The 12,332-nt window shown below is 37.7% G+C and overlaps 1 protein-coding gene across 2 annotated transcripts in view; it reads right to left on the bottom strand.

Moving 5' to 3' along the window:
- The window catches only part of FAM13C (family with sequence similarity 13 member C), a 64,240-nt gene extending 53,877 nt beyond the window's left edge, over positions 1–10,363 (bottom strand). For both annotated transcript variants that reach the window (XM_072423244.1, XM_072423243.1), the window contains exons 1-2: positions 10,213–10,363; positions 294–350 (exon numbers count right to left, since the gene is read on the bottom strand). In XM_072423244.1, the coding sequence (XP_072279345.1) occupies positions 294–350; positions 10,213–10,274 (119 nt within the window). In that variant the 5' untranslated portion in view covers positions 10,275–10,363. The remainder of the gene's footprint in view (positions 1–293; positions 351–10,212) is intronic.
- Between the last annotated feature and the right edge of the window lie 1,969 nt (positions 10,364–12,332).

Genomic DNA, 12,332 nt, shown 5'->3' with positions numbered 1-12,332 from the left:
CGATACAATTGTTCTAACAGGGATCAGAAACTTTTTATCTTTGATCCAATGGACCTTCTGGTCAACATGGTTGTAGAGGAATTACAGTAATCCATAAAATGTGTGTAGGTTGTTCACATGAGCAGTGAAATGGGTCAGTGTTGCGCACTGCTTATTCAACATATAAAAACTATTTTATCATCTGGAATACTGGACAGTATGTACTTTATGTAATATGCAGCAAATAATGTAAAAGAGTGCATTTGGACACCACAAAAACAAAAATTATTGAAAATGAATATATAGTATCTCACCTGAGCTTGGAACAGACAGTTTGGTCCTCATGTAAAGAAGGGGATTCACATTCGTTCCTATAATAAAAAACAGAATAGAAACTTACAAATACAGAATTATCAGCAAATTACAAAATGTAAACCCAACTTTTTTGTTTAGTTTTGGAGAGAATGGAAAGGCTTTGGATCATGCATCAGATTTCATGTGTCCCTATAAAGGAGATTCGGCCCTCCACTCGTCCCGGTGACCATTGTCCTTAGGACTGAAATGGAGGAAAAGTCTAAAATATGGAGCTGACAGCGGTACAGCAATAGAAGGAAATCCTCCAATGTGAACATTGTTAGGCGACAGATGTCCAAGAGGGCATTACCCAAAGGGCCGGAAATAAAGGGGAATAGGATAACAGATGGCATTTTAATATAATGTTTATGCTTTAAATATTTTAAAATGAGATTCTAAGCATAACCTACATCAGTAATGCAGCCTAAAACCGCAATACTAAAACAAAGTGTGATAGTTGGAGCCCGTTTATCTGGTTTTTGTACTCAGTATTATGATAATAGAGGCAGAAACATGAAAATATAGTACACAATGTGCACTAGATTCCTAGGGGTAAGGAAAGAGTGCAATGTATATTTGTCTGCTGCAGATTTACAGTTGGAATTCTGACTCTAGTTGCTATAGAAACTGTCTGTGAACTCTGTTACATGTGATATTACAGAAGGAGGAAGCCAGAAATATGCCAGACAGCAAGGATTTATATTTTTCACTAAAACTGAAATTTTTGAGTAACAATTTAATTGATGATCTGGGTACCTGCAAGAAATGTATTTAGCATTTAGTGACATCAATGTGGTAGACAGGTTGATGTAATTACATTTTATACAATGGCATCATTCCCTTTCACCGGGATTGGTTGGATCACTTGCCAGTCACAGACTGAGCTTAGAGCTATTCCTTTCTACATTAAGCTGAATTGGCATGCGGCATCTATGGAATGGATAGATCTGCCCTCTTAACACCTGCCATACCTAGCAACAAGAGCTCTCCATCAGTGGGCAAGTGCTTTCTGCTAGGTATGGCAAGGGTTTAGGGGGTGAAACTGCCGTCAGCACGCCATTCTGTAGACATGCCAGGTAAATTTAGCCTAAAATGCTAAAACAGGACAAGCTGTTTCTTGTTCCTCAAGGGATTGGTAATATGTTAGTAGAATTCTGCATCCACTATTTTCTCTTTTTTGATTGCTTAGATTGGACCTGAACTTAAAAAAATAATAATTAAAGACACACAATCTTAAAATAAACATCCCAAATGATTAGAAAGTCTATGAGAAATAGCAGTGTGCGGACATGTATCTGAAGTATGAAATCACCTTTGCCACTGCTACCTCCAATGGCTAGTCTCACTATGTTTGGTGACCTAATTTCTGTGCCACTTACTAATCTCCTTGATGGAGAGGAAACTGAACCTGAGTATATGCAGTGCTAAAATCTCCCTACCAGTATGTATAAGTAAAATCAGTCATCAGATCACCAGTCATCGGAGCTGAGCTCTGTCATTGCAAAACAAAGATGTCCTCTCTGTGCAGTACAAGTCACAGTAAGTTAATGTTAAGGAAAAATATTAGCAGAATGGGTCCCCCCACTGACCCCCCATGTTTTGACCTTTACATGCTTTTTTAAGCAGCGTTCACAGTACAGATGTAATATTCTTGAAATTCACAAATAAGTGCAGTAAATATAATGTTCTACTTGAAATGAACCTGATGGAACCAGCTTTAGTCTGGACAACTTGTTTTTTTTGCTTTCAAAGATTTTGTTTGTCGCTTTATCATTTGGATTCTACCAATTGTTCCTTATCCTTATCTCAGTTCCTGTCACAGTGCCGGTCATCACACGTCTCAACCCTCTTCATCTACAAGGCAATGTGTGTCATAATTTTTTGTTTCGTACTGCAATACAAGATTCTGCTGTATTTGGTATGATAACTTCAAGGATACACCACTAAGTCAGTGTAGCACAACTTGGTACAATATGTTTCCATATATAAACCCAATCATAAAAATCTCATAAGCATTTACATGGCAATGTCATTTCAGTAGTTACATGTTGTTAAATCTGCTTTTAATTAAATGTTCCTGTTTTATAGAATTTTTGATCAGGCACTGCCTGTTATATGGAGGTGCTGGTTTGTGCTCTTCTCCCAGGTATTCTTTGCAACATTACACTTTCACATTGAAAGTAGTTAATGCAACAAACTTACATGTACAGTCCATTGTTATCGCCACCAGAAATATCTGTCCTGATAAAAGCCATGTAGCCACCGCTGGAGTAGATACATTTTAAGAGAATGGACCTGATTTATTAAAGCTCTCAAAGGCTGGAAATGATGCACTTTCATCAGTGAAGCTGGGTGATCCAGTAAACCTGGAATGGATCTGATCCAGGATTGAAAAAACTTGCTAATAGCAAATGACTTTGGGGAAATCCATTCCAAATTTGCTGGATCACTTAGCATTCACTGATGAAAGTGTATCCTCTCCAGCCTTGGAGAGCTTGTTATTGGGTACCGAGAATTGAAAATGGTAAAAAAAACCTCAACATGACTACATTGCCCTGCATATATCTTTGTTGAGGAATAAAGCCAGAATATTAAGCAGCATCGTTGGCTCAAAGGTACTCTGGCCTTTGCAACACTAGGTCACAGGTTCGGGACACCAGGATGCAATCTGCAAGGAGTTTGTATGTTCCCCCTGTGTCTGCGTGGGTTTCCTCCAGGTACTCTGGTTTCCTCCCACATTCCAAAAACATGCAGTTAGGTTTATCGGAAATCCCTTAAAACTTTCCTTAGACTTTGTTAATGACATGACTATGGTAGGGACATTATATTGTGAGCCCCGTTGAGGTGACATGACTATGGACTTTGTAAAGTGCTTCATAATATGTTGTCATTATATAAATACTGGCTAATAAGAATAACAACAAGTAACATTTTAACAATCAGACATTGATCTTCAGTATCCAATTGTAGCAGCAATAGAAAATGTTTCTCTATTGTGTCAGCCAAGAGATTAGGTAAGTAGAATCAAAAAAAAAAAATCAGGCCTTTTAATGGCCAACTAAAAAAAGTTTTACAATACCCTGCTTTTTTCTACCTACCAGTAATCAGCTATACAAACTAATTTTTTTCAGGTCAATTACAGTCTTTTTATAGAAAATATAAAAGCTGTGGTAGAAGAGCACCAAAAACGTCTGTTGAATCATGAGGGCCAAGCTTTCTTTCTAGTTCAAACCTGCTAGTTCATCCCTTAATTTATATTTGAAAGCCACTCTACGGTTTAACTAGATTGAGATATCCATGGAACTGGCTTGTAAAACTGCACAGGTACAATATGGCCAAGCCCAAAATACATCTTGTTAATGTATATCTGTTTTTTATTATGAAGATGCACTAGTAAATTTAGACATCACGCACAACATTGTGACTACATAGTGACTATAGTTCCTCAAGAACATCTTGTTGTTCAGGGACATGGGAAGTCATCATATTTATTAGGGTTGTCAGGCCTATAAACAATGAACTCAGATTTTGTTTTTGTCCCAACATACATGGCAGAATATGAGAGGTAATCTCCCCAAAGTTTTGACTCTTTACGTCAAATTCAGCATTTGTCCCAGTAGCAACTATAACAGGCAGTAAGGGTGAATTTTATCAAGGGGTCAAAGCAATCCAGCCCCAGACGAAGTTCCAACTCATCACTAAAGCAGTAGGAAGAAAAGGGGAGCATGTCATCAAATGGTAACAATAAAGTAAGCAGATGACAGAGTATGTGACAAATGACATAGGAGATCTCGAGTAAGTTCATAGATTTTGGTCTGAAGAAACCTGAATAATGAAAGCCATGGATTTACGTAGTTGTCATGGTCTACAAAGTTACAAACTGTAGCAATTGAAACCTGTTGTAGCAAACATGCACATCTTTATTAATAAAAAATTAGGGAAGGGTAACTACAGGGTGGAAGAACCCAAATAAAAGTTGAGTGGTGAAGGGTGGGAATGAGCAGAAACATGAATATATAGTACAGAATGTGCACTAGATTCCTAGGGGTAAGGAAAGAGTGCAATGTATATTTGTCTGCTGCAGATTTACAGTTGGAATTCTGACTCTAGTTGCTATAGAAACTGTCTGTGAACTCTGTTACATGTGATATTACAGAAGGAGGAAGCCAGAAATATGCCAGACAGCAAGGATTTATATTTTTCACTAAAACTGAAATTTTTGAGTAACAATTTAATTGATGATCTGGGTACCTGCAAGAAATGTATTTAGCATTTAGTGACATCAATGTGGTAGACAGGTTGATGTAATTACATTTTATACAATGGCATCATTCCCTTTCACCGGGATTGGTTGGATCACTTGCCAGTCACAGACTGAGCTTAGAGCTATTCCTTTCTACATTAAGCTGAATTGGCATGATATCCATTTTCTCAAAATTTACTTCAGTGGTGTCTACATGGCTTTTATTAGGACCTGGAATGGATTTTCTCAAAGTCATTTGCTATTTGCTAGCAAATATTTTTGAATCCCGTCCAGATCAATTCCAGGTTTGCTAGATTACCACTGATGAAAGTCTATCTTCTCCAGCCTTGGAGAACTTTGATAAATCAGGCCAATTGTGTTCTGGGCAGACCTTTTAGCTTTAAAAAGTGATGGTCAAAAACTTAGATGTGTTATTCTTGGGTTATAGCTTGGTTTAATACTTGTCATGTGTCATTCGAGTAAATACATTTTTAATTTCTACTACACTGAATAATCTCTTCTTCCAGGTTTTAATTATTGTTTACTTTGCCACAGTTAGAATGGATGATACTAGCTTAACGCATGTGTAAACACAATATGAAAATTCAATATGAATTAAAAATGCTTATATTTACTGGCTCTGTGCAGCAGTTTTTGCTCCACATGATCTTGGGGCCATTGGTTTGTGGAGTGCTTGGTAGATGCATCGATGGATGGTCCTGCAACTTCAGGCGAGTATGGAGAGTCCAACTTGGGTTGAATTTACACACCGGCAATTCAAGTTTGCTTTAAATGAGTTGTTTGCATAATTGTTATGTAGCTTATTGATTGGGATTTACAACTCTGATTGGGATTTACAACTATTACAGCAAGGAAATCCCTACAACTATTACACAGCAAGGGATTTCAATGTTAAAGATTTTGATCCATTTTGGTGATTGAACCATATCATTCCCTCATCAAATAAAGAAGAAGGTGCCTTAGGGTTGAGCAGCCAAGGAAGCAGAACCACTTCTTTGTTTATATAGAACATAAATGGCAATAGGCACTGCTTAATGAAATTTCCTCTTGTTCCGGACTGACAATTTACACCAGAAAACCCCTAAAGGGCCTATTAGGACACAAACGTTGCTCACAAGCAATTCTAGTATTGAAAGGGTGTCCATATCAGAACAAACCCAATCAGTTGTGAGTCTGTCTAATGTTCTGTGTTATACCCATGTTAAACCCATTACATATTTCAGTTATACATTAATATTCCTTTTAACGTTGTTAATGTCAACCATTAACATACCTCATTCTTCCTAGAAAATGAGTGCACTTTATCATTTCTACCCTTCCCACTTTTTTTTTCCTGTATTAAGGTGGGGAGGTCTTGTTATAAACTATATAGAGGGGAATATTAAAGGAGAAGAGGATTTACTGCTTATAGCGACTCAAGTAACCATTTACCAATTATTAAAAGCTGAATCCAGACTGGTCATTATAAGCAATAAACCTCTCTGCGGATGAACAAACCTAAAACAAAAATAAAGTCGAACACGTGCAGCAGGACTGTACAAACTTGTAGTAACCAGTAGTACAAGAAAGGGGTTCAGTATGTTGATCCTGAGGCAAGTCATTTTAATGTGCATTTTACTTTTTTAAATTTTTTACAGTACAGGTTTAAAGAGTAATGATATGTAATCATTATTATATTTAGAAAGTACTAAGATGTGACAAAATGGGAATCTGTACTCTATTTAATATTTTTGTTTTGTTTATCCCATACAGTCAGTGCATCATAGACGCCCAAGTCGGCCAATTAAGAAAAACTAGTATATCAAGACTCCTTGGAATAGAGATGCATGAGTGATAATAGAGGCCAGAAGTGTGGGATGCTGACAGCAACTATTTTAAAGCTTAGGAGGCAAACAAGCTGAGATTGGCAGGAAGCCGAGAGACGACGGATTACTTGAAAGGTCATCATCACAACTGCTTCAGCTTTTTAGCAGGTAGAAAATATTGATGTGTCCCATTACCTTCTATGAAACACAATATAATAATTAAAGTACTCCTCCAGACTTACAGACATACAGGGGTTCAGCCTAAAATGAGAAAACTATTACTTTATTCAAATCAGTAATTATAGTCAATTATAGTTCTACTGTACATGCAACTGACACTGATAACTAATATACAGGACCTGAGATCCTGACAAATGTTGTTTCTGATATCATTGCCTCCTCTACATCATACCAGACATAAAAACATAAAAAGTGCATAAGAAGAATTCTATTTTTTCAACTTTTCGCCATATGTGTCTGACTATTATTAGGCATAGAGAATTGTAAGCATAAGGGGAGATGCATTAAAAAAATATTTAGTATTAAGTTATATTATATTTTAAACTAACAACCAAATGGATATGGAGAAGATATTATGTAGCCATTATTAAGGTGGACATTTATGCTTTATATGTAAAAACAAACCCCCACTGTTACGGAAACAAAACATGTTTTGTTGGTCATAAGACCAGCTTCTCCCACTGCCGTGAGTACAAGTTTTCTGCAAACTACACTGGCTACACCTTTTTTATTAATCTCTATAATGGAATGCAAACACACACTGATGATGTGAAGTTTGGGTCACAATGATGAGAATTTGGTCCATTCTACATCTAAATGCTGATTCTAATTGCAAGGTTTGACACCGTTGTGTGGGTAATTGGCAGAGATATCCTATATAAGAGTTAACCCTACCCCTTAGGAGCCATTTAGATGTACCACTGTGTTGCCTTAAAAAAATGGAAAGGGTTGTCAATATAGCATAAAATTGGACAAAACTTTTCTTTCCCATGTGTTACCAAAGCACCATATTTAATAAACACAGATGTATGCAGAAGCAAAACATTTTATATAGGGAACATTAAGGCGCTTGTTCATAAAAAAAATAATTACAAAAAAGGAAGCACTATTTATAGGAGGCATCTCCCCCTCCTATTGTGTGTTACTTCCCACACCTTCCAGATTGTAAGCTCTTCGGGGCAGGGCCCTCTCCTCCTTCTGTGTCTTTGCAACCCCTATTTAATGTACAGTGCTGCGTAATATGTTGGTGCTATATAAATCCTGTTTATTAATAATAATAATAATAATATTTAGGCAGTACAAAGGGCGGGAAGAGTGCACAGAACCAAGAGCTCCAGTTTATTCAAGTAATGAAACGTGAACCCTCAGTGGTTACAAATTGCTTTGGTAAAATCTAGCTACAGAATTTTTGTTGTTGTTTTTCGCCTGGTTCCATCATCAAAAACAACAATTAAAGTAATCACGATCTCTATGACTTTTACCCCTTCTCACTTAACCCTCCACTTATGAAAATTCCAAAAGCTTTGTATTAAAGCTATGTACACATATCAGATTTTTATCATAAAATGGTTGTGCTCATCTCGGGAAAAAGCGGACGTGTACAACAATCCCCCAACGTCGCTTATGGGTGAACAACGGCTGTGCACACCTATGGAGTAGCTAGATCACAGTGGGGGTCCTGCTCATCCTGTGTGTACAGTGCTCATTCATTCTCCTGTAGCTGGAAACAATCGCAAAAAAAAGTGTTCCATCAACAATCACCTGACGTCAGTACGAGGATTAACACTTAAAATTATATTATCGGCACTGTGCAAAGTTCTAAAAAAAAAGTAGTGACCAATAATTTAACCAGGAAATAAGATTTCTGGGGGCAAGCTGCAAACAAGTGATGTATATAATAGCCCTATCACAATAAAACTAAACATTTTTACATTTTGCACAATCATATGACTTGTTTTACAGTTTTTTATGTTGTATTAATAATGTATCAAAGTAAAATCTTTAATCTAACCTCATTCTGAACCAAAAATCCTGTACTAAAAACTAGCAATAGCAAAATGCCAACCAAATGCTCTAAAACTAACTAACTAAATGACATTCATACTTTCTTACACATGTTTCCGAGTTCCTGCATATGTCTTTAGGAACTGCATGCCCACTCATAGTGATAGTAATAGAACTGATCCACCCCCAGCACCAACCCCATAAGTAATAAAGTTTAGAGGCACAAAATAGCGCAGCAACAGCTACAAAGTCAGGAATGCCATCATGGAGAACTTCTCAAGGGCATGCCTGGGGGATACACCAGGGGATGATTTAGCAAAACATCTACGTTACACTATGCATGTCAGCTTTGGGTGGAATGCCATATTTGCGTTGTGGGAGGTTTGGACATTTTCTAGAGATCCACCAAGCATTCCATGGTGTGTAGTATCCAATATTGCTCAAAATAGATTTGTATGTAGAACACCTTGTATGCTCTAGTCTGCTTAACATCCGGTCTTTGGACCCAACCAATAAAATCCAGCAAAAATTCTACTAAAAAAATAAGTCATTATTAGGTAAAAAAATAAGTAATTGCTGACCACCTTCTAAAAATGCTACTTTCATGGCAGTCTCAAGCTTAAGGCATTCGCAAGGAATAACAAAATCAAAAGGAAGCGGGGGCCCTAAGCTACTATTTGATCCAGTTCAGTGAATCATTATTAAAGATAGGGGCTCACTGTGAGAGCAAAGCAAGCAGCATCACCATAAAGGTAGCCAGCAATGGTAGCCAACAATCACTCAGTACAGCTTCCCATTACAACATATCCACTTGTTTTTGCATATTTTGGGGTACACAGTAAACAAATCCAAGTAACAAAAAAAAACCTGGTCAATACAATTTACAAGCATTGCGAAGATCTACCTGATTTTAACGGATTATCAAAACTATTCATATACAATGCAGGTATTATTATGCACAGAAGATCTTCAAATTGGATTGCTTAAAAAAATCTTTTGTTCTGGAGGATGCTATAGAATGCTTTGATCGCACAAACAATGATTTTCCTAGACAAAAAATGGCTGTTGTCTGCTTAATTTCCATTTACATGTCATTTAATTGGCTCAAATAATCATATGCAAAGCAGTGGAAACAATTTACATCATGAAAATTTGTAATTTTTTTTTTTTTTTATAAAGCAATAAAGGTAAATTTCAGGTGCATAGCAGCAACCCAAGCCAATGAATATAAGATGCAGAAGGTTTGCAAGGAAAGACTATGTGCTTCCATTATACTGAGATGTACAAAACCCCTACCTGTCATTTTTATGTTTAATGTCCTCTCTACATCCAGTATGTGTGGGTGGAGGGAAGAAACAAAAATGACTGCTCCATTAAAGTTTTGTTCCTGTGCATTATTTAAAGCACGTTTCCCCTGCTACAAACCCATAAATCGAACCTGGGTCTCCTGTTTTAAATGATATACATGGGGCAAGATTGAATTGAATAACCGAGGGCTCCTGTGCTCCATGTTACACTGCACATCATTACATCTAGAATATGCAATAAAATATTTAAGACTGTGATCACAGTGTACTGTTTTGTTGTTTCCAAGCTGGAGAATCAGAAAGAATGCATTAGAATTATAAATGATAATATATGGAGTAAAAAGGGGGATTTATTCCAGAATATAGAAGAATAAAGTGTACATTGCAGCAGGGAGGGCACTAGAAGCAGGATTGTAGACACACACTGGATACATTGTTTATAGTAATGCTATCGGTGTATTTTAAAGATTGCACTTACTCTGTTACAGCTGTGCTGCCGAAGGAATTATCCTGAAGGCTGAAACAGAAACAAGAAAACATCAGATTACAGAGAGGGGAGAGCAGGCTGACGGAATCCTGTCCGGTGGATGGTACACATACACAAACATGGCATTGCAAAGACAAGCCTCTCTGTTAGCAAGACATGCTCATACCTTGGGCTGCACTGCGCATGCTCACTTCTCCACATAGGGACTGCTGCAAGCTGCACATCACACAAAAAGCTCTGCTAATACTATCATTACTAATACTACCAACATTGTACTACTGATCATGGCTTTATACAGGCTGCTGTATGCTGTGATTGTGGTTTTAGAATATATTATTTACCTATACAATAAATAAGCTTGTAAGACAAGACAAACCAAGTATATTGACACAGGGGGGAGAAGAACCAGCCCAATAATGCCCAACAATGACACAGGAGGGGGAAGAAAAACTGACCCAATAATGCCCAACAAGACATAGTAGGGGGAAGAAGAACCTGATTATTAATGGCCAACGTTGACACAGGAATGAGAAAAAGGACCCTGTTCAATAATGCCCAACAATAATACAGGAACCAGCCCAATAATGCCCAATGATAAAACAGGACCCTGTTTAATAATCCCCAACAATGAAACAGGAATGAGAAGGGGAACCAGCCCAATAATGCCCAACAATAAAATAGGACGCTGCCCAATACTGCAAAACAATGACACAAGTGGGGGAAGAGGACCCTGCCCAAAAATGCCCAACAATAAAACAGGACCCTGCCCAATATTGCCCAACAATAAAGCAGGACCCTGCCCAATATTGCCCAACAATAAAGCAGGACCCTGCCCAATAATGTCCAACAATAAAGCAGGACCCTGCCCAATAATGTCCAACAATAAAGCAGGACCCTGCCAAAAAAAAGCCCAACAATAAAACAGGACCCTGCCCAATATTGCCCAACAATAAAACAGGACCCTGCCCAATAATGCCCAACAATAAAACAGGACCCTGCCCAATAATGCCCAACAATAAAACAGGACCCTGCCCAAAACAGGACCCTGCCCAATAATGCCCAACAATAAAACAGGACCCTGCCCAATAATGCCCAACAATAAAACAGGACCCTGCCCAATAATGCCCAACGATAAAACAGGAATGCGAAGAGGATCCTATTTAAAGATGCCCAACGATGACACAGGAAGATGAAGAGGACCCTGCCAAATAATGTCCAACAATGACAAGTGGGGGAAGAGGACCCAGTTCAATAATGCCCAACATTGACACAGGAGGGAGAAGAAAAACCAACCTAATAACGCCCATCAACAACACGGGAATGAGAAGAGAACCCTGCCTAATGAAGCCCAACAATGACACAAGAAGAGGACCCTGTCCAATAATGCCAAATAGGTGTATTTTGTGGGATCAAGATTTCCAGGGGTTGCCATTCAAAATGGGAAACAGTGCAGCATGGCAACTGGCATAAATTGTGCTACAGCAACAAATAGTTTAAATGGGCCCTATCAAAAGCAGCATGAAGCCGGAATATATAACACAAACTTCATGCAAACCAGCTGCATGGGACTTTTAACATCTTCTGATTCTGGTTTGGAAATCTCTGAAGAGGTGATTGTGTTATAAAAAGGTTTTAGTTCCTCACATTTTTATGCAATTTTTTTTGTTCAACCCACTGAATTAAAGCTGAAAGTCTGCAGTTCAACTGCATCTGAATTGTTTCATATAAAATTAATTGTGGTAATGTACAGAACCAAAATTAGAAAAAAAGTTGTCTCTGTTCAAATATTTATGGACCTAACTGTATATCTTCAGATAATCTCAGTAGTTCCTATAGGAAGGTATAAACTGGTCAAGTTTAAAACATAAGGGCCCTGAGAAAAATGATCAGAGTATGGTCTGGAAAAACTACTGAGTTGTAATGTCCAGTGATCAAGTGAAAGACAATGCTCAAATCTTACACATTCCAATGGAAAGCTTATATTACTCCTACATTGGCCTTGCACTACAAGGAAGATTCCCCAGCTGGAGAAGATTGTACTTATTGTGTTAGTCTTTGAACAACCTTGCAAGACAATGAAACCACCACCAGCTACTAGACTGAAGAATATC

This window comes from Pyxicephalus adspersus, chromosome 10, assembly GCF_032062135.1.
Source record: "Pyxicephalus adspersus chromosome 10, UCB_Pads_2.0, whole genome shotgun sequence".
Classification (NCBI taxonomy): Eukaryota; Metazoa; Chordata; class Amphibia; order Anura; family Pyxicephalidae; genus Pyxicephalus; species Pyxicephalus adspersus.
The sequence above is the reverse complement of the archived record's forward strand: the minus strand, read 5'-3'. Positions and strand labels throughout refer to the sequence as shown.